We start from the raw sequence: 27,029 nt of genomic DNA, 5'->3' as shown, positions 1-27,029 counted from the left end.
ATGTTTTTTTGCATTGATACATGTCCCTTGGGGCAGGACCCGGGTCCCCAAACACTTTTTATGACAATAACTTGCACATAAGCCTTTAAAATTAGCACTTTTGATTTTTCATGTTTGTGTCCCATAGATTTTAATGATGTTCGTGTGTTCGTCCAAATTTTTTGCCTGTTCGCAAGTTCTGGTGTGAACCGAACCGGGGGGGTGTTCGGCTCATCCTTAATAGTCATTGCCACATTGTTGAACCATTAAAATTACATAAACAGGCATCTCAAACTTTCAGGTCTTCCTTAATGCTCTTGGAGATACAAATGTGAGACTATGGACTCTTAAGACCCCTGGTTGCCAAAGCAAACCTCCGGGAAAATATCCTAGCTATTGGAATGACCCTGGCTGCGAAAGGAAATAGACCCAATAGAGATTGGGCTTCCTTCAGTAACACCTTTCTTTTCAACAGAAAGACTGAGATCATTGATCTCATCTTTTGCAATTTGTCCAAGGGCAATCTGAATTCCATTAACAAGGATTCGATTGTAATCCCCAAAAATTAGATGGTGGTAGAAGGGAAAACCGTCTTTTCTTGTGCAAGCTGAATCCCAAAGTATTTACATATGCTAAAAAATTGTTGTAAGGATTCAAGACAAGCAGGGGAGCCTGCAGGGCCAACAAATAAAAAGCCATCCAAATAATGCAAAAAACCCCAAAAAAGATATGATACTGACAAAACCCAATGCAAAAACATAGAAAAGGTTTCAAAATAAAAATATGACAAAGAAAACCCTATGGGCATACATTTGTCGAAATACTGTAAAATTGGCCCTGGAATTGAAAACCTAGTGAATCAAAACCCTGTGAGTAACCTGGAAGCAGACAGAAGGCAGATTTGATGTCCGCTTTAGCAAACAACGCACCACATCCATGCTGCCTTAAAATAACAAGAGCTTCATCGAAGGAAGAATAGGATACTGGGGCTTGAAAACTGCCTCGCTCTTTCTTGGGACCGATACCCAAAGGAGAGAGCCTAAAATTTGGAAACAGATAAAGAGAAAAGGGACCAGCTATCCTACCTTCAATAATTTCTTTGGAGATTTTTTCTTGAACCATGGCCGAATGTATATAAGCAGATTTTAAATTCTTACCCATGTTACAGTCTATCCCAATGAAAGAAGGAACCAAAGACCCATCTCTGAAACCATTAATTAGCAGAACTGCCATTCTTCGATCAGGATAGCGATCTAACCAGGGAAGCATTCTTGTTAGGCTCACTGGGGTCAAGGCTTTTCCCACCAGCGTCCCTGGGAAGTAATGTAAAAGAGGTTGCTGCAGATCTATGAAAGCACCTGCTGGCAGAATGGTTACAGCAGGAGCACTAATGCCTATACCTGCAGTTAGAGAGAAACTTGCATTGCCCTTCATTGAAGACAAAACAAAATCCCTTGCAAAATGAAGTTTGCGGATTAGACACTACCCTCAAGGTGAATTGAGGCTTTTGCGCCAACATGATATTTAACCATAAGCCTATGTCTTTAGACTTCCAATACAAAGAGGGGTGAACTGCCAATTTGTCTCGTCATGAGTGTACCAGGCAGTACCACTGAAATAGCGAAAAGCTTCAGCAATTATGTCTAAATGCTGGAATAAACCCGAACATTTCTCAGGGAAGCGTTCTACCATTACAGCCGCATAAATGCAAAAAGCCTGTAACCAGTTCTGGAAAGTTTTGGGAATGGCTCTCCTCCTATGCTCTTCTGTACGTTCCCCTGCCTGCTTGTCAGATTTGGACAGAAATTCCTTGGAAGTTTTAGCTAAATGAAAGCCCAAAGGCGATATTTCCCGTGCACATGCGCCGAATGACAGCGGCGGAGCTGCGAGACCCCACCAACTAGATGGATGCGGCGGACTACAGGGGACAGCGGCGACTTCGCTGGCTCCTGTGTCAGGTAAGTGACACATAATGGGCTACTATGCGATGCATAGTAGTCCATTATGCTTTGCCTTTGCAGGGAATGAAAGAGGAAGTAAACTCATCAGGGTTTATTTCCTCTTTAAAATGTAGGTTTGCACCTTGAGAATGTGCCCCTGTAACATCAGTGTCACTATTAGCAATGCTCATTGCAGTGTCCTGTGCTCCTTCAAACTCAATAGCACTAGCACCAATCGACTGTGCACCTTTAAAGTGCTGTAATACATTAGACAAAGATGTAACCAACATTGACAATTCATAGACATTAGTAGCAAAACAGGTCTCACCGCCAAGATTAGAAGCTGAATGCTCACTGCTGGCTGCCACAGGGGCAAGTGGAATAGCGCTGCTCTGCCTCATCCGAGGTGCACTTTGTTGGCCAGAACTGCCAGCTCCCTCACCGCCTCTCGGCTGTAGAGAAGCAATTGTCTTTTGCTGTTTCTTTTTCCTACCCGGCTGTTGGTGCGTCCTGCTCCTGTCTGCGGCTGCCTCCTCCTCTGCATTAGGGGGTGTGATGGCCACCCCGAAGGGTGTAGCTAAGCCATGCCCTCCTTCTGACAACATAGCAGTCACTCTTCACCCCCTTCACCTTTGGCTTTCTCTAGTAGGCAGCATAGGAGGCTTTCCCATTTGCCTGGAGAATGGTACTTCATCCTGCAGGGCACTGTAGTTGTGGTCCGGTCCAAGTGGTTAGTGAATAACGGCACAGGCTTTACACCCGCCAATTGTGTCCAATCTACCACTTGCTACCGCTGACCAATCCCATGGCTGTTGCTGCCCAGGGATACCTCTGCTGCAACCAATGGCAACCTGTAAATAAAGAACAGGGAGAAGTGATATGCAAACCCCTTTGAGCTATCCCATGAGGGCCCAGCATATTGCTATGAACTGTCATTAGCTAACAATGCTTATACAGTATATTTGGAATGCACCTTATGTCAACTTAATAAAAATACCCTTTATTGCATTTCAATGCAGATTTTTATATATAAATATATTATGTCCTCTGCTTTTTCTTTACTATAATTCCAACATTTTCAAAATATGAACTTCTCCTCTTTAACTATTCATCAGTGTGTTTTGGTTTTGCCTGACTGCCATTGTAATTCACTGCTTGTGTGGGGAAAATTAGTTGCTGAATTTGCCATTAATGAATGACCTCCGTAGAGACTTATTTTAGCTTACTTCTCTGAAGCTGTCACTTTTCTCATTTACCTACAGGGTATGATCAGTTTGTTCCAGAGAATCTTGTTTCCTGTCTGAAGTCTTCCCTACTGTATTTTGCTATTTGCATTGACATACATTATGTGAAATGCATTATCGTGTACTTTCTCTTTTCTCTCTTCTGAGCTGTAACACTGTATTGTCTGTGTAAAATGCTGTCCCTGTACAGTTCTTAAATCTTACAATGAACAGTAAATGCTGGGTCTATCTAATTATGGGAATATATAAGCAGGCTGCAGAGATAGCTGCTAAGCTAGTACTGTGGATTCAGTCAGCAGACAGAGTAAATTAAATTTAGTATAAGGTCTCATTCTTTTGTATTTCAGGGCCCCTCTGGGAACATCCAAGGTCTAGAAGGCAGTGCTGACTTTTTGGTAAGTGCACATGTGGGCCAATTCAATCAACTGTATCTGAATCAGGGTCTCTGTCTATATTTACAGTCCAAGTCAGTCATTGGCTACCTCCATGTGTGTCAACAATCTGCAATTCTTTCTTAGACCCCTTTCACACCAGGGCGTTTTGCAGGCGCTATAGCGTTAAAAATAGCGCCTGCAATCCACCCTAAAGAAGCTGCACCATTGTCTGTAGTGTGAAAGCCCCGAGGGCTTTCACACTACAGCGGTGCGCTGGCAGGACGTCAGAAAAAAGTCCTGCCAGCAGCTTCTTTGGAGCGGTGAAGGAGCGGTGTGTTTACCGCTCCTGCACCGCTGCTCCCCATTGAAATCAATGGGGCAGCGCTGTAATACCACCGGCAAAACGCCGCTGTTGCGGCGCATTGCCAGCGTATTGCCGGCAGTTTTAACCCTTTCGCGGCCGTTAGCGGGGGCAAAAGCGCCCCGCTAGCACCCGAAATATGCTGCAAATCTGCCGCAAATCCGGCGGTAAAACGCCGCTAAAAATAGCGGCGTTTTACCACCGACGCAATGGGCGGTGTGGTGTAAAAGGGGTCTTAAGGTGGTAATAGATCTGTGAACTATGTTTATTGCTTTTAAAATGCATTATTAAAGAATTTGATTGTCTTATCTGGAAAGAAAAGGTTTAAACTCTCTACGTGTAGTTTGCTCTTACCTGTGTCTGCTATATTTTTGCACAAACATTATGGGGGTGATTTTTGCAGAAGACTGTTGGGCCTCAATGCCATTGCTGGCTCTGTATGGAGGAGGTGTTAACTGAGTCTGAAATAAACAGGGTAATGGAGAACTACTGTACTGAAAGACTTTTAGGCCGCGTACACACGGGCGGACTGTTCGCCCAACTTTGTCCGCTGAACAGTGTTTGGGCGGACAGTCCGCTCGTGTGTGGGCTTTCAGCGGACAGTTTCAGCGGACAGTTTGACGGACAAGGTTTTTCGGAATTTCCGAAAAACTGTCCGCTGAAACCTTGTTTCAGCGAACAGTCCGCTCGTGTGTAGGCTTGTTTGTCAAACAAAGTTGCGCGCATGCTCAGAAAGGATTTTCACGCCGAAAGTTATAATGCAGTGTATAGGACGTCGTATTTTTCGTCCCGTCGTACGTGCCGTTCACGTCATCGCGCACGGTTTCAGCAAACTGTTCGTCCGTCGTGTGTGGCCATGTCCGTCCATGCTAATTTTGAGCGGACTGTTTGCCGAAACTGTTTGACGGACAAAGTTGGGCGAACAGTCCGCGCGTGTGTACGCGGCCTTAAGCTGGCCATAAATTATACAACTTACCTTTAGAATTGCCAATACCATATAATATGAGGTCAAACCTAAACACTTTCATTTGTATGTAATCAGTCAGGCCCTTGAACTACATAGTTGAAGGTAAACCTAAAGGAAATTACATAAGAAAATGGTATGGCCAGCCCTATGATACCCATAGATGATAAGTGTAAGGCTGACCTACCCCTCATGGTCGTAGGCGCTCATGTCCCACCCACCCATCCCCTTTTCTTTTTCTTTCATTTTCATTTCATTTCATATTTGGGTATGCCCCCTTTTAGGCATACTGACCACGTGACCCCGGCACACTTCAGGTCAATGTTTTCTGTTGCTCTTTGTTCTTTTCCTATACTATCCACAGATTGACTCCGAGTACAAGTGATACTCTGAAGGTAGACCACTAGATGACCATGGCATAAACAAGCAAACATATGTTGCCCATGCTTTAATGTTTATGCAGACATACAAAACTAACACCAGCCTTATCTGCAAGGAACAGATGCACTCCCCTGGAAAATCCATCTTGGACTTCTGATTCTGATATAGACTATGGGGTTAATTTACTAAAACTGAAGAGTGCAAAATCTGTTGCAGTGTTGCATAGTAACCAGTCAGCTTCCAGGTTTTTCTTGTTGAAGCTTAATTGAACAAGCTAAAGTTAGAAGCTGATTGACTACCATGCACAGCTGCGCCACATTTTGCACTCTCCATTTTTAGTAAAGTATCCCCTTTGCATACCAGCTTATATTTTAATTGAAAAAAAAAGAGTTACACAGGTTTTCTGGTTGAACACATACAGTATATGATCTGATGTATCTAATTAGCCAAATAATTTAATTTAAGTTAGTATTTAACATTGAGCTGGTAAAAATGCCTTAGACAGACATGTAGTATAATAATTTCCCAATCTAGTGGCAACCATGCCATGGACATAAAGTGATTTCCTGATACATATAAATATTATCTTTAATAACCATAAAGTGAATATATGTACATTGCATGAATGCATCAAATTGCTGTATAGTGATTAACAATTGATTATACTCATCATAAATAATAAGAAAATTCAGTCCATGTGTAAATCATAGTTCGTGCGGCAGTCCAAAAATATTTTTTTTCAACAAGAAGCACCATGAAAATTATTTTGTGCCAAAAACCAAACTTTACCTTTTCTTTCAACATTCTCCAAAGGTGACAATAAAGCTCAAACTGTAGCAAGTGCATCAAGATCTCAAAATGCATTACACTGTGTGTAAATAGTATAGGTGTGCCCTCACCTTCATTGATGGACCTCCATTGTTATAAGAGATCAGAAAGTCTTATAACACAGATTTCCTTCCAAAGCATAAGCAGCTTGCTTCTCTCTGGTCTCTCAAGGAGGGATCCCCAGCTACAAATTACTATAATTACAGCTCATGATACATTGGTGTGGTCAGTGGGAATAATTTCCCTTACGCTTGTGGTCATTGGGAAGAATTTCCCCCTTATAGAGAGCTAAAAAGATCAATGGTGTCAGTGAGAACCTATCTTAGTGGCAGAAATTGCTCGTTGCTCAAGGAACCCTAGCAACCTCTGGATGGAACCCAGGTTAATAAAACCCTGGGTTCATGAGTCAACACGGGTGTGAGTAGCTGTTTGTAGCCATAACACCTAGAGGATTAGAGAAGCACAGGGATTTATTTATACTGATTGTATTTCCTGATACAGCTGATCAGTCAATGATCATTTAATGTCCATCTGTATCTTCTTAATCCCTTTGTGCCTAAAAGTAAAACAAATGTTAACCCCTTGGCATCGGTCACATGCAAATATGCCTCTCTGCACCTGGTCCTTGGCGCAGAGGGACTGCATATTTGCGTGAATTTCTGTCAATACAGCTATGATGAGAGCATGTGCGGTGCATGCTCCCAACATAGATACTGGCTCCTAACCAAAATCTTTTTCATGGCAGTCACATGCTCTTAAGCCCTGCCTCACCTCCCGTCATCATAAACCTCTTAAAGGGCCAGGCATTGACTTCTTCAGGGCATAAAGAAGTTAATGACTAAGCACAATTTTGCAAATTTGACATGTGTTAGTAAAACTGTACATATCATCACACCTACTTTGTGCATCCAGGTGGATTATACCTTGTGTTTTTTCAGGACACATTTGGCTTTCATTTGGTGGTAAATAATATTGGATATCTCATGATTTTTTTTTATTATCAAAGGAAAACAGGCCCAAAATAGAAAATAAATAATTTTTTTCTAAATGTAGCTGTATATTTCTTGTTACCACCATAATCTACCACCAAAGAACAACCCAAAATAAATTCTCCTGCTCCTGGGGATCGTAGTGATACCACATATGTTGTGTATGTTATCTGTTGTTTGCACCCGTAGTACAGCCCAGAAACAATAGTGCGCATTTTGCTTTTTTTTATCCTACCTAAAACATACTGACACTAACTGACACTGATAGTAATTATTTTTTTTTTAAATCCTGTCCAAAATATACTGACCATGACTTTTGACTCTGGCCTTGACCTTTGACCCTTACTTGAACCAAACACTAACCCTGGCACTGACCTATATCAAAACTTGATCTAGGTATTTTTTCTTTTTTTTCCCTTAATATTATTATTTTTCGTTTTTTTACACACACGCACACTTGTTTTTCTTTCCTCTCTGCAAGGAGAGAGAAAGATGCAATGTATCTTCCTCTCCATTCACAGAGTGAGAAACACAGGGAAAGGCTTCACAATGATTGATCACTGTGGTAGCCAATCAGTGCTTCACAGCGATCAGGTGAACCAGAATTGTTCAGTGAGAACCTGGTCTCTATACTGGGAGCGCACCGTGCAGCTCCCTCCCAGCGCAAAGACTGATATGCAGATTTTCAGCTGCCCCACAGAAAAAAGCCCAGTCCAGTGAGGCCACATATCTGTGTACTGTTGGCATCAAGAGGTTAAAGTGGTTCTAAAGCCTAAACATTTTTTGCAGGAAATGCATTAAGATAACTTTTTTTAGGTATCAGTATTGCCCCCTCCCCCTATACCTGCCTGAGTCCTCACTTGATCCAATGCTGTGCCTATCTGTAGGGGCTCTCTCTGCTCTCACAGGCTTTGCTGCGACAGCGGGAGTCATTGGCTCCCTCTACTGTCAGTCAAATACTGTGATGAGGGAACGGATGGGTGGGGCCAAGCCATGCTGTCTATGTCTATGAATGCAAGCAGTGCAGCTCAATGCAGCTGTGGAGCAAGCATATAGGTGGTACCTCAAAGGAAGTTGCTTCCTATGAGGTGCCCCCAAGAAGAGGAGGAGCCAGGAGCAATGGTGAGAGACCCAAAAAGTGGAGGTTTGGGTCCACTCTGTGCAAAACCAGTGCACATAGCAGGTAATTATAACTAGTTTGTTATTTAAGAAAAAAAATACATTAGAATCTCCATAAATAAGGTAGTCAGCTACCAGAACTAAGAAAATAATATACCTCTATTCCACAATTTTTTTTCTCAGTGATGGTACATGGTTAATTCTAAATGAGTTGCGAGTGAAAGTCGAGTAAGATCCTAAAGACATTTTAGAAATATTGCAGAACTTCAAAAAGTAATACTTATGTGGAAGTCTAGATGTATTACAGAATAGGCGGCTCTATTAGGCATAATCATGTACCTGTAGACGATTATTTTAATGGATACTGGGTGGTGCACGCGTGTGTCCCACCGGAGCCACGATCGCCACAGGGGGAGCCAATTAGCGGGCTTGGTGGATGATGTGAGTAACCAAGATTTTTTGAGAAAATAAATGTACCCACTGGGTGACCTACGTACTGTACATTGCAAGGACTTTAACAAACTTTGTTGCAGATTCCTACCTTTTTGTTGTTGTTGAAGAAATAGAATATATGATATATCCAGTTTGTGCCATGCAATGGCATCTATTGGCCTTAGGTGACCAAAAATTTTATTTTGTTACGGACCCAAGGATCGATGCTTCCTTCTTCCAGGACCTCAACTGGCCTCTTAACATTGTTCTGTGCTACCTAGCAGAACAGATCCATAACAAAATTACATCATATTTTATAATCTCTCAGCACAACTAAATAGACTTAGAGATTTAATTTAAGAAACCATCTGACAAGCTGCACACCTCTATCAACATGCATCATAAAGTATCCATAGTCTGATTATGATATCATGGTTTGCCTGCAATAGAGCTGTAGGTGAAAATTCATACTGTAGCTTTCCATTCCTTTATAATTGTTGTAGAATATTTATTAAATGTGTGTGGTGCTACTATATAAAAATAACAAAGGGGAGCTCAAAAAGAAAAGGGTTACTCCAGAAGGTACCCTTTGAGCACAAAAGGCAAAGGGGACTATTACGGTACCAAAGTATAATATACAAAAATCATAAAATTTCATTTATATTTATTGAATAAATTTAAAAAGACAGAAACAAATATACAGGTCAACAAGAACACATAGATAATAATCAATCTATACATAATTAGTAGGGTTTACAACCATTGCTAGAAACCCCATATGGGAGGGGGGGGCACATTGATGTAGAGTCAGCGTATTTCTCGACCGGTTTCGTGGCTAAATGCCGATTCCTCAGGAGGCGTCACCTACAGTATCTAGCACAAAAATATTTTTTTTTAAAACATAGAAAACAATAGAACAATAATTTTTCATATTGCATTATATAGCCAAACAATTAATTTGATAACAACTGGAGTATTAACATATAGTCCCGTTGACTCACCCAGAATGTTCTGCCCTCAGCAACAGAGATGGCGAAATATGAGACACCCTCCAATGAGGTGACCCCCTGGGGGTGGAGGGTGGATACGGGGGGGGGGGGGGGGGGGGTAAAGCACGATGAAGCAAGGAATCCACTATAAATAGAGTAAGATAGTAATGCCTAGGTCAATTTAAAAATGTAACCATCTCTATTGGAGTGCCCATAGAAGAAGTCATTTTAAATAGAATAATAAATTAACAGGATATATAGAGGAATTTATACAGAAGTGAATTATGTTTTAATCTGAGCTACAAACTTGAAGGTATTTTTAGGTTCTGCCAAGAGTTAGGTAAATATATACTGTATAACTGTATGCAGATATGTAGCTCAGTATCCTTGGGTTCATTTGAAGATCCTAATTCAAACTGCTGTATCCACAGAGATAGCATTGCAGTTTTTATCCTGCATGACCTAGTGTGTCTTCACTGCAGCAGGGTTCACAATGCTACACCACTGCATTTAGTCCATAAACAACAGGGTAGATTTTAACCATATGCCACTGTTGTGCTTTTTCATCCCTTATTTAGTATAAATTTAGAGCAGTAGTTCTTACTCCTTTATGAGTCATGGACCCCTTTAAGAATCTGAAAGCTTTCCAGAGATATTCAAATAAACACAACTTTGCTTGCAATGATTATATGTACTTTATTTTACTGAAATCTGATTACATACATACAGTATATGACATACACAAATGTGAATAAAGTTGCTATTATGGAGTGGCACAAGATGGCGAATGGGCAGACAACAATGATACAAAGTTCAATGGTAAACATGAGCCAACATTGAGTAAAGGGACGCTTAGTAGTCCATGCTATAAACAGTGACAGGGTGCGCTTTCTTTAAATTCTTTCAATAGGACCATTGGTTGGGACAATTGGGAGGGCTGTATAGTAAAAGTAAATGTTACGAATGTTTAGAAAGATAAAAACCTCACCAAGGCAAAGTTCTGACATCACCATTACCTATTTTGATGTTTCAATTTAGTTGTTATTTTCTACACCATAAATCAGTGCAATGTAATTATATTTTTTAGTGTCCAACAAACTGTCCAGCTGGCCCTAAAGGACCCCAAGGACTGCAGGGAGTAAAGGTGAGTTTTTCTGTAAAAATATAATATTTCTTCATAAAAGTGTACTTGTTTATTGATCTATATGTTTCAGCATTGCATTGTCATAAGTTACATTTACTTCTCTACATGTGCAGTTATGTGAAATCTTTAGCCTTTTATTAATAAAAATTTACAGTGTCCCTAATAGACAGCTCTTTTTGTGTACAATGACAAAATATTGGCACACAGTCAATATGTCTTCTTTGCTTGCCAGTAGTGTTGGGCAAATGCCCGTTCAGGTGTTCAATATGTTAAGGAGCGAGGACAGGAAACAGCCGGCCGCCCACGTCCTTATCAATGGATGAGTCATCAGCTGTCAGCGGTAAAAAAAAAAAAAACGGTGGGGAGTCCCCTTAGAATTCATACCAGGCCCTTATCTGAGCACTCAGCCTGGCAGAGCGAGTGCCAGGCCACATGCCCTCAACATGGGGAGGAGTGGGTGCTTTGGGGCAGGGGGACAAGGTGTCCCCCTTCCCCAAAGCACCTTGTCCCCATGTTGACAGGGACAAGAGCCTCTTCCCGACAACCCTGGGTGGTGGTTGCAGGGGTCTGGGGCTTGGGGCTTTTCGGAATCTGGAAGCTCCCTTTAACATGGGGGGCCCCCAGATCCCATCCCCCCCATCTGAATGGCTATGGGGTACATTGTATCCCTACTTATTTAGCCAAAAAAACTGTCAAAAATAACCTTCTTCTTTCTGCAGTGTTCTTCTTCCTCTGCCGATGCCGACCTGCTGAAAATAAAAAAAACAATCCTCCTCCAACACTGGGTACCACCGATCTGTCCGCTCCGATGTCAGGCATTTCTTATATATCCATGGGGTGTGGTCATCAGATTGCATCATCCAGAGACCCCGCCACCTTGTGAAGCCACGGACCCATCATGCCCCAGGCAGTGGCGTCACAAGGGATGGAGTCTCGGATGATGTCATCCGATAGCAACACCCCATAGTTAAATAAGAAATGTGACATTGGAGAGAACAGATTGGGGGGACCCAGCGTTGGAGGAGGATCGTTTTTTATTTTCAGCGGGGTGGCAGTGGCAGCAGAGGAAGAAGAATACTGGAGGAAGAAGAAGAACACCAGAGAAAGAAGAAGACCAGAGGAAGAAAAAAAAGACCAGAGGAAGAACAAGAAGACCACAGGAAAAACAAGAGGACCAGAGGAAGAAGCAGGAAAGAAGAAGATAGAGGAAGAAGGACTTGTCAAAAACTGTCTCTTGTCTTTTGTCACACTACTTTTTTTTGTTGAATGAGTAGGGCTACAATGTATCCCTACTCATTCACATTTGGGGGGGCAGGAATCTTCCAGATACTGATTAGCCCCCCCCCATCGACCTCCACAACCACTGGCCAGGATTGTTGAGAAAAGGCCCTTGTCCCCATAAGCATCTGGCCTGGTATGGTTCAGAAGAGGGGGGGCACTTTCTCGACCCTCCCCCCTTTCCTGACCTGCCAGACTGCGTGGTCAGATAAAGGTCTGGTATTGATTATGATTGATTTATGTTTTTTCATAAATTCGGTTGTTAAGGACGTGATGGCCGATTTCCCAGCCCGCTCCTTAGCTACTGGCTATATACAGTGAATGTAAATCAAAAAAAAAAGAAAACACGCAAGATGCAAATTGTGGCAAGAACGTGGTATAATCGCAGTAAAAAAATGCAGAAAGCACAGCAAAAAGCACTGCAAAAATGCTCAAAAGCAACATGCATAGATAATGGCCAGTAACTTGCGCATAAGCCTTCAAAATTGGCACTTTTGATTTTTCACATTCGGGTCTCATAGATTTCAATGGGGTTCGATGTTCACCTTGAACTTTTGATATGTTCGGGAGTTCTGGTGTGAACCGAATGAGGGATGTTCAGCCCATCTCTACTTGCCAGCTGTGGCAAGTGAACTCACCAACTAGTGTGCCTGACTGCCAAGAATAAATAAATAAGATGGCAGTTATCAAGACCTGGTCACAGAAGGTGAATTTGCCAGGTAACAGTATTCTCTGCAAATATTTTTGAATAACTCAGGATGGATACACATTAATTTACAGAAACCTTTTGAATAGTGCTGTTTTGTTGTCAAAATTTCTCAATTGAATTTTTATATTCTCATGGATAGATTGATGGTATCTTCTCATGCCTTTGTTTCCTCAAGTAAATGTTTGCTATAATGCATGCTAAACCATAGGAGCTAGGAAGAAATTGGATTATAATACAATATTCTTTTCTTTTAAGGGCCATAAAGGGCGTCCAGGTCCCCTTGGTGAGCCAGGACCACAAGGCAAAACTGTATGTATATCCTAAGACTGATTATGATTTTTTTTTTTAAATAAGTATATATAGTATGAAACAAAGAACCTTCTAAACAGCAATAGGTGTAAGGGAAGTAACTCTCCCATAACATGTATCACACAGATGAAGCAAATAAACACTTGCCATGAAGTCTGTGATTTGCATTTGCACAAAATAACCTATTCCTAAATGAAAGTTCAAATGAAGGACCAGTGTCACTTTTTCTATAAATACAATTGTTGTTAAAGGCACACAGTTACACTACTGTAAGTTCTTACATGACACCATAAGATTGTGTCCAACTTCATGGCTCCAATCCTTTCAACTGAGCACTTTAATATCACCTTACCTAACCTCTACTATGTCAAGATCAGATACACAGGCAGTGTAGCACTAACTAGATGCATCCAAATCGTATTGCACTAGGATGTAGATCTGCTCTAGTTACTGCGTACCATGTATTCTGTGTGTACCTGCACATGCACATACATTCACAACAGTACTTTCATGTAAACTTGCACTAAAGGGTACACACGAATATGCATATAAACATGCATTTTATTGTACTGTATGTAAGTAGCTGTGACCAGAATATTACGGCAGCTAGCAGCTCAACTCAACTAGCAGCTCAAAGTGAAGGGTCTGGGAGCTGAACGTACTGAAGTCTGCCTGGTGATTATAAGCATTTGACTGTAATTAAGTGAATAAGCAGTATTTCCTAAACACCGCTTTCATGGAAGTCAGCCTCCCTCTGTTCCTTTCTGTCAAGGGGCGCAGTCTGCTACATTATGCCAAAACACTTTCAAGCCAACCAAGAAAAAAAATGAAAAGTACAATTATATAAAGCATTGCAATAGGGATCACTAACAAAGGAACAGATCACCCCTGGACGTGTAAAAAAAGTTATTGTTTCTGTGTGCCATAATATTAATTTCTTGTTTTATTTTCTTGTAATTTTGTATCTCAAAATTAAAAAAAAAATTTTTTATCAGTAAAATTAAAGCAACTTTCTATATATCTTGGTTCAGTAGACCTTTTTTCCAATTACAGGGCACAAAGGGAGATGTAGGCATTTCAGGGGAACAAGGAATTCCAGGACCTCCGGTAATGTACAACCACCCATTCTTACAAATAAATGTCAGCATAGTCGATATCACTATAGAGTAGGATACAGGTAATAGTAGCATCTCATTCTTATGGTGTCCCCTCTTTCAGTGTTGTAGCACAAAAGTGGGAAATAGGGAGCGCTGAGACATTTACAAACTGTGAGACCCTCCCACCCCCTTACTATACATAGAGATATCAGTCATAGGCTGTTTGCTGGAGCTCCCTCACCAACACACCTTTTCTATCTTATGGTGTCGGAAAACCTTTCAGAAGTAATACATACTAATAGCAGAGGAACAAGGCAGAAGAGAAAAAAACACACTCACTGCATTAGATAGAGACAAATACACAGTATAGAAGGATGTGCTTTGTTCATATTTCATTTCTGAGGTTTACAACCACTTTAACTAGTAGTCCTGGCTGTAATGGAAACTGCATGCTGCTTACAAAAGCACATCTGATTAGCAGTTCTTACAAAAGTAAGTCCATGACATGACAGGCAGAGCTTTTACAAAAAGAAAGACTTTAGTCACAGAATATATTTTTGTATGCCTTGAATTTCATGTATAGTCCTACATTAGCAATGTGTTTGATGGTCCATTTTATACAAAATGTTGCAATCAAAAAAGTTGTTATAGAAATAGTAACATTTACTTCAAAACGTTTTAATATAATATATATTGTTAAAAATGCATCATTTCCTTCACTGCCATCTGCATTGAAATGAGAACAGCGTGTCATATAACTTTCACTGAACTCACAAAAACAAATTGCTTTCTGCCAAGCAAAAAAAGATGTACTGTGTACTGGATATGCGGAGATATTAGGAATCCTCAAAAATATAGTTTATAAAAGGGATTTAACTTTTTTTTCAAAGTTTTTAGCATTTTAAAGCATTTTACCTGTATCATGCCCTTTCAAATAAATTGAAAGTATTCAGTTTCAGTTTTAGTTGTAAAAATTTACATCTTTGTAAATTATGGGGTAAAGCTTGGTTAAGGTGTAATGCCTTGTACACATGATCGGACATTCTGACAACAAAATCCATTAGATTTTTTTTCCCACGGATGTTGGCTCAATGTCTTGCATACACACGGTCGCAGAAAGTTGTCAGAAATTCCAATCGTCAAGAACGCAGTGACGTACAACGCGTACAACGGTACTATAAAGAGGAAGTTCTATAGCCAGTAGCCAATAGCTTCTGTCTCATAATTTATTCTGAGCATGCGTGGCACTCTGTGCATCGGAATTGTCTACACAGGATCGGAATTTACACGATCGGATTTTGTTGTCGGAAAATCTTATATCCAGATCTCAAACTTTGTGTGTTGGAAATTCAGATAGAAAAAGACGTAAACAAGGTTGGAATTTCCGACAACAAGCTCCAATCGCACATTTTCAGTCGGAAAGTCCGACCGTGTGTACAGGGCATAACACCTAACTTATGAGCAGCAGTTGTGGTCAAAACTTCATTCTTTTACCTGAGAATCATAGCAATAGTTAAGTAGTCTGTTCCCCCAAGGACACTTAACTGCTTTAATTGCATAATTACAAAAATTACCTGCAGCCAATTACAGTTATACAACATGCTACTGCTACACCAGGGGTGGGTAATTATGGGGCCACATGAGAAACTGGGACTGTTTTAGAGGGACGAAGCAATAGGCTGCTCTTAATTATCACAGGTACTGTATATGGGTACACATAACTAGACATGAAATCCCACTTAAAACAAATATAAAATACAAATCAATATAGGATTACCACATACCATTACATATGATAATATTATGTAATATGGTAAGCTAGCACCTGCTTGGACCAAACATGCATAGAGTTAGCAGAGCAGCCTGTCTATGGGAACCCTATGTATTTAGTATTTATATATTCTCTCCATTGTTATATACAGTGCATCCTTGGTGTGTGACATCACTTCCGCATTAAGTAGGAAGTTAAGGCTGACTATCGGGGGTGTAGATTCTGCCTCTTACTTGTAGGCTGAAGAGTGGGCCTTGGTAACACCCTTCCACATGCCCTCCTTTATCATATCATTGTTGCTAACCTCACATGGTCCATCCCAGATGTTTGAGGGGTATTGTGTGCATGATGTACCCTTATTTACATTTGATTTTCTAATTCCAATTAATCTCACGCAGGCCAGCCAAAGGGGGTTGTAAAATGCCCATGTCTGCGCTAGATTAACAATAACTATAGCTATAGCTCCCAAAATCCATCCAGTGGCTGCAAATAAAATGTATAATTAAATGCAATATTAGTCATTGTATTTGTTCTTTAAACCAGAGAAATCTATTAGTTCCTAGAATGTTAAGGTTCCTGGGGCTTCTCTCCAGTCCACAAGATGCCATGCCGGAAAACTTAAAAAACAGACCTTTTGTTTTTTGTAGTTTATAGTATTATTAGACACTGGACACCGGTTAAACAACATTTTTTTTACTTGTACCATTATAATATGCTTTGATAATTGTTCTAAAAAATCTATTATTATTTGTGATACAGGGCCCTCAGGGAATCCGTGGTTACCCAGGGCTCGCTGGACCCAAAGGAGAAACTGTAAGTATCTATAAATGTGGACATTTGAGATAGATCTTTGAAATTTTGTGGTCAGCTTGAAAAATTAGGATTTGTTATTAGTACATAAGATATGATAATTTAATAGGGTGCATGTACAGTATGTGTGCACCATAAGGACAATGCATGCATAAGCATTACAAAAAGATAGTTACCGTTTGCAATTTATATCCCCATTCTAATTCATCATGATTCTTAGCATCTAATGTGCTTAGAGATATATCTAAAAGGCAGGAAAATCCCAGGTAGTACGGTGAGGGATAGGCTGCACCAAGGCTTAGATTTACAAACTGTGATGGCTTTTTTTCTGTAGCTGTTTTCCTCTTCTTGCTACCTCTGGACATTTATGGCTAAATTCAGCAAGAGAACTATAGGGGGGATGGGTACAGGGATTATTGAGAGGATTCCGAAAGCTCTTTATATTTTTAGGAAACATGAAAACCATCTTCTCTTGTTTGGTGGTCTAAGCAGTAGAAAAGTAGTCATATTGCCTCCAATAGCACATTCTAGCAGCCGTTCTCACTAAGATATGCACAACAGGAGAGGATTGTACAGAAGAAAGTATAATGAAATGTTATGATCTTGGGTCACAGAAAGGCCTCTTTTATGCCTTTGGATTTTCCTATTTAGTCATATATCAGCTATGTGTTTGATATCCCTTTATGTTTGATATCAGTAGAGAGAAATAGAGAGTGTGCCTTTGTAAAGATAGTGCATACTTATTACAATAAGCTATTACCTTTTGAAATTCACTTGCTTGTTCTAATCCTGTATTGAGTTGTATTGTAACTGTATTGTCTGCCCTCATGTTGTAAAGTGCTGCGCAAACTGTTGGCACTATATAAATCCTGTATAATAATAATAATCTATCTTGATGCACAGTGTCTACTGTGCATATAGACATATGTAAAAGTAAGGAGGATCCCAGGTAAACCAAGTAAGCAGTGTAACAATATGTACTTTTTCATACTCTTCTTTAACTGTTATTCTAAAAGATGTTGTCTGAATTTCACAGGGACCAACAGGATATAAAGGGATGATTGGATCAGTTGGTGCAGCCGGGAAACCTGTAAGTTAATATAAAACGAAACACTTTGTCATTTTAATAGCATAATCTAAAAGCGTATACAGTATATAGTAGGTTTATGAATGTTTTTTCTTCAATCTGTCTTAAAACCATTACCCCACCTAGTTTTTCAGTCAGTGTTCCACTGTTCATTCTATCTGTCGGAGGAGCACAGTAGTTCTGCAGTGGTAGATTTGGTGTATCAGACTTATGATCCTCTGTAAACAAACTTTTCTTAAAGTGAACTCTGTACTGTGCCAACTCAAATGTAAAATCTATTAAAACTATAAAGAATAGTTATGTATTGCAGCTATATTTTAAACAATGATAACAACATGGAAAAATATGCACATTATAAAAGTAAATTTGTAAAGTCCAAGGTATCTCTATTCACATTAAACCACAAGGAAACAAAAGTAAATGTAAATAAAGTGTTGGTTTTGTGCACAACAATAAAAAAATTCCCGTTGTGTATAAAGGCTTACACTTTATTTACACTTGTTTTAGTTTCTTTTTAGTTTAAAGTAAATAGCACTGTTTTGGACTTTACAAATTAGTTTTGGAGACGTGCACATTTTATTCAACTTTGTGACCCTATTCAGAAGTGAGTTCATTTGCGCAACATTATATTTTGCGCAGTCGGAAGTGACAGAGGTGAAATTCCCCATCGACTTAGTGCAGATTTCTCAGTCCTCATTACAGAATCCCCTAGGGAGCAGGAGCATTTAATTAAACTGCACTTAGGGTGGTTATTATCACTAATGAGCACAGCCTTGTAGAGCTTTCACTTCTCTATGTCTTTTTCAGGGTGAGGAGGGGCCAAAGGGGCCCCCAGGAGAGCCAGGAGAGAAAGGAGATAAGGTGAATAATATTTTTTTCCTATTTAATATTCAAATCAAATGACTAAATGTGACATACATTAAAAGGTATGCTTGCTCTGCATTGTATTCTTTAAATGTGATGTTTGTCTATAGTGAGATTAATTGGAAGAATTCTATTTAAATATAATTCTCATACATGCCAGCGTGTTTGTATACTATATTCTACATATACTGTGTTCCTATACTCACACCCTAATATGTGCTGATAGCAATACTATTTAGTCACTGTTAGTGATTGGACCTCCTTACAGGCTAAATAATCTAAGCCTTTTAAGAGCATTGCATCTAGCTTACATTTTCTTAAAAGACAAATGTCTTTAAGGGCTTTGTCCTTTTGGAAACTTAACTGCAATTATGTCAAAAGATCTCTTTCCCAAGCTAATTTTCGTGACACAAAAAGTTAGTTCATATGAGGGAAGGCAAAGTCGCGTGTTTACACTAAGCTTAGCCCACACCATTAACCAACAGAGCTTCTTATTTCTCAGATCAAGTAGAGGAATAGAAAATTGTCCATTCATATAAAGCAATTTATCTCTTACCCTGTCAAAGAACCAGTATAGAGATGTTGTTATTAACATTATAAATTCAGTTAGTTAGAGCCAAGGTTGTTGGGGCTGATACTTGTGTGGCCCAGACATTAATATTTTTTATCTTTTGCCTTATATTATTTATTAATAGTATTGGTAATATAAATGCCTTTTGCCCTATAAGAATTATCACCAATATTGGTAATATATATGTCTCTAAACAAAGAAATGCATAAAGCTATAAAGGCTTCTTTCATAGATTCTTTTGTAATTAAGTAACCCAACCACTAGGTGCATTCTGGCAACTAGAAGGGAACAAAAGGTAAGAAAACAACATTAATGGTGCTCATAGGGGGTCCCAGGAATCCATTAGTGCCCATTTATGAATGAGGTCTCTGGCATTGCATTATATTGCCATGTCACTGTCAAACAGAACTGTTGCTAATAAAGTCTATTTAAACCTGCAAGAAGAATATCTGTGTTTAAGGCACCAGGAAAAATCCTATTGTCTTTGCTGATTACAAGCACCAATGTACAGAATATTCACAGATTCAATCTCCAAAGGTCTTAATGGGTACCTCTACACATAAGCTCTTCTTGTGCAAATGCTCCAAGCATTCTGATAGAAAGGACCATATATTTATTCATAATGTATGGCAAAAATAACATTTGTTTTTTTTTACGATGTGACATGTGTAAAATATGTATCTCCAGTTGAGCCAACATTATATGTACACTGTGTCATTCATTTTCAATCATCTTATAATTATCTAACCAACAAAATATTGTTTCAGGGGTCCCGAGGTGTCATTGGACAAATGGGAGCAATGGGTCCTAAGGGAAACAATGTAAGTTTTATTTTGGGGTTTTAATTATATATACAAATGAATGTATCAGTTTTGCTACAAAAAAAAATGGTAAGAGGCAAGAAATAGAAATGAAAGCCAAAGTAGGAAAGGGTTAGTGGGTGATGGGAAACGGGAAGACTAATATAGATGCAGTGAAAATAACAATTATGTTTTTTTAACTACGTTAACTTCACTCAACAATGTAATTCTGGGCTAAGGCTCCATGCACACTGGAGCTCATAAACTGCAGTTTATTGGAGTTTGGGTGTTTTTTTTTAAAAGCCCATAAACTCCACTCTATGTTAGCCTATGTGTCCATGCACACATGGACGTTTTTTTAGCTTTAATGATCAGTGAAGTTTATGGGCTTTTTTCTGAATGCCAGAAATTTGCGTTCAAAGTGGCGCTTTTCACCGCCAAAAAACAACAAACGCCGATAAATGCTCATAAACACGTGTTAATTAGTGTTCGGCGTTCTATTTTTTCAATGCTTTGTGGGAGTTTGGAATGCACTGTGGGATTTTTGGGGTGTCCTCTGTGTATTTTTATTAAAAACGCCCATAAACGCTAACGCTCATAAACGTTCATAAACGCTAGTACAAAACGCTGTTAAAAGCAGGTTTTTGAACCAGCGTTTTCTGCCAGCAATCTGGCATCCAGAAAAAGCTTTTTTGAGCTTCAGTGTGCATGGAGCCTTAATGATGAAATCAAGCATCAATTAACTTATCTTGCTTGGAAGCAGGAGGCCCCGAAATATGATAGATGTCTTCTTCTATCTTTTATAGCTCCTCAGATGTATTAACAATTTTATTTATTTTTACATAATAGGTCAACCATAGTCTTTTTTACTTTGTTTATATCCTAATTTCTATGGTGGATTATACATAGCCTTCCATACATTTTGGGCAGTTCCCAATACAGAATTAGTATCAGCTGGCCCTGGAGGGATTGACACATTATCACAGGAATATATTTGTACATCATTTTTCCTGTCTGCCCAATCAGTGAAGCACTTTAAGAAATGTAGCCTCAACTACAGAATTGTGCACAGGCAGAAGCTAGATGGTTTCCATTTCTGCTTTCTATCACTTGATGTGTAAAAGGCTTTCTCTTTATATTATTTGTGTTTCTACAGAGGATTTTAGTACTCGCAGGCTGGTTTTAGTATCCATTTGAACATTGACAATAAATAATCATCACTCTTTCTCGTCTAAATGAATGCCCATTTGTTAGTTTCTATTCAGTGTGAGTAAACTGTTTATATTCTGTTCGGAGCCATCAGTTATTCACCATCGAATAGTTTTCTTGTGTAAATAAGCTTGGCCCACATTCAAAATCATATTTCCAGATTAGAAAATGTATAGACCAATTGATGATATGTAGTACTTTCTACCCATAAACATCTTTATCATAATTTTTAGAATTTTGAATACGTGTAGTTTCCTTTATATAGTCTTACATTTTTTTGTCATTTAGGGTCTACCTGGCATTGATGGCAAAGATGGAACTCCTGGTATTAACGGAGTAAAGGTAAGTACCTCATCTGTTCTCCTATTCTATGCTAACAGCCTGTTTATTTTCATACTTGCATCCTAATTCATGTTTTTGTCTTGTCTAGGGTAGCACTGGGCAAAATGGCATTCCTGGTCCACCTGGTCATCAAGGCTTAGCTGTAAGTATTTAACTGCTAAATAAAAAAATGTGAAAAATAGAAAACTTTTTTCAACATAGAGGTCTTGTCAAGTCAAGCGCTTTCAAATTACTTTAGTTGGAAGAAGTTAACCTGATACTGATTTCTGGTTATGGATGCTAGCGATTTGATAAGCTACCAGTTAACTTTGCATCAACTTTTGAGGCATTATTGATGAGATCGAACCACAGGAGTCAGCTTTGCCCTCAACCTTTCAAGTAAGGTTCTTGCTGGCAGAGCTCATGCAAACAGGCAGAAAAAGCACTGCATTTAGGCACATATTTTCTGCATGAAAGAAAGATCCTGCATAAAGTACACACCGAAAATACTCACATTTATGCACGTTTATTCATGTGTACGAGCGTATGTGAGTGAGATCTTCAGATCTATGTGTGTAAAATCTGCAGCTGTGGCCTACTTTTTTTGTGCGTAACTGAGCACAGTGCACATTTTTGTTTGTAGATGCAGCTGTGTGTATGGACTCATTGATTACTATAGTGCTGCAATTAGATGCGTACAAAACTAACTGCTGTACCCATTTAAAAGCATTTTTTTCTGCCCAAGTGAATGAGCCCTAAGAAAGCCAATGCTTGAATGCTGATCCCCTGGTTAGGATACCCATCCCAGTGATAAGAAAAATGCATGTAGCAAGAAAAGTTAAAATGAAGACAGAACTCTTGAACCGCACGTATAAAAGCCAACTAGCATGTTTCTAAAGGATTTTAGCAGTGGTGATATAGTTTGCCTTTAAGAGCCACAGACAATATGAGAAAGTAGGAACATGACTCCAGATAAGTCCACACTTAAACGCCACAATAAAAAACTGTAATGCGGGCTCAGCTCGCCACTGTGAAGATATAAAGAACAATTGGACAGCTGCACATCCTAAGAATTGCAGATTTATAGCAATTGTTCCATAGCAAAATGTACAATAGTTGACAAACCTCGAAGGATATTACCTAGAGTCTGTTTAATTTATTTACTGTTTTATTTACTGTAGACATTAAAAAAATGCTTACAATATCTTCTATATACAGTAGAATATGCATGCTATTAGATAACTCCTAAGTAAAAATTTATGTTTAGCATCAAATAATTGTTAAAATCCCTAAGTCGATATGTATTCAGTTTAGGTACACAAAAGCTTAGTGGAGTATTACTTTAATCACCTATTTCTGTTGAAAACAGTGTTTGGCCAGTAATGGAATCATTTCCCAGTACTCAGTGATGCATTAATGAGACAGAATGCATTTATTAGCAATCAATTTTAAATGTCATCTACAAATTCTGACTTTCTTGTTTTTTGCAGGGGTTACCTGGACAACCAGGCACCAAAGGAGGTATTGGTCAAAAGGTATATATTTGATAGGATTATTTAACTTCATCATATTGATATAGTAATAATGTATTTTTGTTTGATCATTTTTAATGTAACTCGATGTACTCTCAGAGGTGTTTATAGCTTTTATGCTGCTTGAATGGAAGTGTGAAATTACTTCCAACACAGTTAGAATCAGACTTTGTACATAATAATTAAACAGTGTAAGAAACACAACATTAATCAGCTATGGTTGTAAGAGGGGAATTGCAGGGTTACTTTCCACACAAACAAATATTCCGATTGAGCAGTCCAACTTACTGCTCTAAAAAACATTTTGTACTATCTTCTCACACATATTACAATCTAATGAGCTAATGAAAAAAATCCAGGTAATCTAGACAATTTCATTCACCCTCGTCCAGTTTTTCTTTTTGAATTGGATCTTTTATGACTTCACATATATTGTACTCCAGTGTAACTTGTGTGGCCATCTAAAAAGAAACATACTGAAAGCAGCTACATTGCTATTACTAAACTTTTCTTTTGTAAAGACTGGTTGATTGGCTGTTACTTTAATCTAGAGGGTTCCCGGTTTAGTACATTCTGAAGCCAGTACATTGGCAATGAGATAATGTAATAAGTAAACATGACTAACCACATTTACATATGTATTATTACAAATATTACAAACAAAAATGTTTCTTAACACTGGGCAAACTACACAGGCCCAAAAAATTTCATGGAAATGGAATTGCACAGAGTGGCCTCAAGCCTCCTTTTCTTGGTCCCCCACTGATGCCCCTTGCTTACTTGTCATTGGCTTTAATTGACAGCAGTGGGAACCAATGACTGCCTCAGCAAAGCCTGTGAGACCGTAAAGTGAGGGGAGAGAGGAGCTGCAGATGGCTCGTCTAATGTGGGGTTGTAGTGAAAAATAGGGGGGGGGGAGCAGAGGATGGGATATCATCAGCAGGGCAGTGTACAGGTGGTCATTAGGGCAGAGGATGAGGAGGTTAGCAGTTTATAGGGCAGTGTATGGGGTCATCAGGGCGGAGAACAGAGATCAGTAATAAGTGACATAGAGTTCAAAGGCCAGTAGTAGATGAGGCAGAGTTTTGGGTCATTCAAAAATAAAACATAAAATAGGAAAAAGAACAACCCTGAACATTTGGATAATATTTGGATAACATTTGGATAATATGCATATTGTCGACTTAACTAGATAATAGATTGGGTTCCCAAAGCCAAACAGAGTATGCAGAAAAAAGAAAACAAGCCAAGCAGGTTAGCAAAACGGGCTTCAATATGGAACTCTAGAGATTCTCTAGAGTTCCATATTGAAGCCCCTTTACAAATCTGCTTGGCTTGTTTCCTTTTTTCTGCAGAGTTCGGGTTAGTAGTAAGTGACACAAAGGACAGATTTTCCAGTGGAAGGAGCTTAAAGGGAAATGATTACACAGAATCTGTGACTAGTCACTGTATAGTTTGCACACATATACCACAGTCCTTGTACTCACAAAATACTCCTTACTGTCTCACAAGTGTACCCAGGTTCCCTAAAGCCCCCCTTATACAGGGTCCCCAGAGTTATCCGCCTTACATTAGGGTCCCTAAAACCACCTGCCTTGTATCAAGATCCATAGAGTCGCCCTACTAACATCAGGGTCCCTAGAGTCACCCCCCCCCCCATGTCAGGGTCCCAGAATCACCTTTTCTGACATCCTGGTAACACCTGAGTAAGTAAAGAAAGCATAAGAGTGTCTACTTTCCTTCCTCTGCTTTATGTGTGAGTCACTTCTTACAGTCTATCTAGGCAAGAGGTGTTCAACCTAAGGCTCAAAGGTCGCATGCGCCCCAAGATGGCTATAAATGCATGTCAACACAAAATCGTGAACTTACTTAAAAATGTTCATTTCTGCAGGGATTTTTTTGTAAAAATGCATTTACACTTAATGAACACATGTGACCGAAAAAAAAACATTGACATTGGTTGTTATTTACAAAAGGCAAATTCACTTTGCACTACAAGTGCAAACTACAAGTGCAAAGTGCACTTGAAATTGCACTAAAAGGGCACTTGGTCACTGTAGATCCGAGGGGCACAGGCAAGGAAAATAAAAAAAACAGCATTTTAGCTTGCACATGATTGGATAATAAAATCAGCAGAGCTTCCCCTCATTTCAGATCTACCTTTCAGATTTACAGCAACTGCATTTCCAAGTGCACTTTCAGTGCAATTTCAAGTGCATTTTGCACTTGTAGTTTGCACTTGCAGTGCAAAGCGGATTTGCCTTTTGTAAATAACCCCCAGTGTCTCTTTACTGGACTTTTAGACTGCATTCACATCTGAGAGTATCATTTTCAGGCCTTTTTTTTTGGGGAGTTTTTTAAGCTTTTTTGCAGATTTTGTACAAGCTTTTTCAATGCGTTAATGAAGTATATTACAAGCATTTTCATAGCTTCAAGCGTTTTTGTTTAGCCAATTTAAGCACTAAGGGGAGGAGAGGGAGAGAAAATTAGGGGTGGAGGGATGCTATTTGAGCATTTTTTCAAGCATTTCACGAGCATTTTTCTGCTCAAGTCAGGCATTTCTAGTGAAGTCTATGGAACAAAAAATGCTTGTAATCTGCCAAAAAAGAAGCTCATGTGCTTTTTTGAGCTTCAGGTGTTTTGCTTCAAGTGACATAACGCTCATATGTGAACAGGTGCCATTGAAATTAATGTGATTTTGCTTGTTGAGCGTTTTGAAACTTTTTTTTGTTATTTATGTCATCAGTTTTCAGCAGCACCTATATTTGTGAACAACTATTTTCAAGGATGAAGCACACAAAGGGCAAAATTAGAACCTAAATTTCTGATGAACACCTTTAGAATTAATTGACAATTGCTACTACTTCCATCGAACCAGAAATTGATGCGTTAGTTTATCAAAGTCAGCGTCAAATATCCCACTAATTTTATTTTTCCCTCTTTTACTCTTATATTAAAAAATATTACAAAAAAGTTTTAGTACTCAGATAGGTACATTGTCTATATCATTCATCCTTAACTTGTGATCTGCCAGATTTGCCCATGACAATTCCTCTTCTTCCAATGTGGCCCAGTAAGGCCAAAAGTTTGGACACCCCTGATCTAGGGAATCCCAAGAGATGGCTCCACCCCTATCCAGCACACAGCAGGTCTGAGGTCCAAAGCCTTAGCTCTGCATGTTTCGCTACAAGACTGTAGGGGTGTGTCTTTTATGTCCACTCTGGTCTCATATTACACTTAGCTTTGTGCTCTTTGCTGTGCAGTGTGTGACATCAGATTATCACCCCCTGCCTTCTTGAGTTAAAGAATGCTGTCTAAATTCTGTACTTTGAAAGACTGTAGAAAATAGAGGGCTGCAGATAAACAGGTACAGCTAGGACAGTAGGCTAGTCACTTCAGTGGTTATATGTAAGCCCTTGTACACACGGTCAGAGATTCCGACAGAATGTGTCCTATCGGACCGTTTTGTCGGATATTCCGACTGTGTGTGGTCTCCACCGGACTGTTTCCGTCGGAATATCCGACGGACCAACTTTTCCAACTTGCCGGTAAAATTTTTCCGACAAAATGCTCCGATCGGACATACTTCGATCATGTGTAGCCTACCTCGACGGACAAAGTGCCATGCATGCTCAGATCAAATTCCTAGACCAAAGCTATTGGCTACTAGCCTGAACGTAGTCCCGTCCTAATGAAATAACGTCATCACGTTATGTACAATCGGATTTTCCGACAACTTTGCCCAACCGTGTGTATGCAACAGTTTCGGACAAAATCTGTCGGACAAAATCCAACGGATTTGGTTGTCAGAATGTCCAACCGTGTGTACAAGGGCTTAGAGTTCATCACTTTAATCTTAGAACTGTGACTGTTTGTCAAACTGAGTAGGCAGTTTATACTTGATGTATTCCCGCAATGAAGGTCAAG

General features: G+C 39.4%; 1 protein-coding gene across 1 annotated transcript in view; it reads left to right on the top strand.

The window, feature by feature from the left end:
* Positions 1 to 27,029, top strand: part of COL9A2 (collagen type IX alpha 2 chain) — a 102,294-nt gene that overhangs the window by 48,636 nt on the left and 26,629 nt on the right. The window contains exons 10-20 of the mRNA XM_077481925.1: positions 3,511 to 3,558; positions 10,688 to 10,744; positions 12,987 to 13,040; positions 14,094 to 14,147; positions 16,668 to 16,721; positions 17,755 to 17,808; positions 18,613 to 18,666; positions 20,008 to 20,061; positions 21,538 to 21,591; positions 21,680 to 21,733; positions 23,061 to 23,105. Of these exons, the coding sequence (XP_077338051.1) occupies positions 3,511 to 3,558; positions 10,688 to 10,744; positions 12,987 to 13,040; positions 14,094 to 14,147; positions 16,668 to 16,721; positions 17,755 to 17,808; positions 18,613 to 18,666; positions 20,008 to 20,061; positions 21,538 to 21,591; positions 21,680 to 21,733; positions 23,061 to 23,105 (582 nt within the window). The remainder of the gene's footprint in view (positions 1 to 3,510; positions 3,559 to 10,687; positions 10,745 to 12,986; positions 13,041 to 14,093; positions 14,148 to 16,667; positions 16,722 to 17,754; positions 17,809 to 18,612; positions 18,667 to 20,007; positions 20,062 to 21,537; positions 21,592 to 21,679; positions 21,734 to 23,060; positions 23,106 to 27,029) is intronic.

The sequence above is a fragment of the Lithobates pipiens genome, unplaced genomic scaffold (assembly GCF_037356315.1).
Source record: "Lithobates pipiens isolate NorthernLeopardFrog02 unplaced genomic scaffold, aLitPip1_a1.2 Scaffold_16, whole genome shotgun sequence".
In the NCBI taxonomy this organism is placed as follows: domain Eukaryota; kingdom Metazoa; phylum Chordata; class Amphibia; order Anura; family Ranidae; genus Lithobates; species Lithobates pipiens.
The sequence above is the reverse complement of the archived record's forward strand: the minus strand, read 5'-3'. Positions and strand labels throughout refer to the sequence as shown.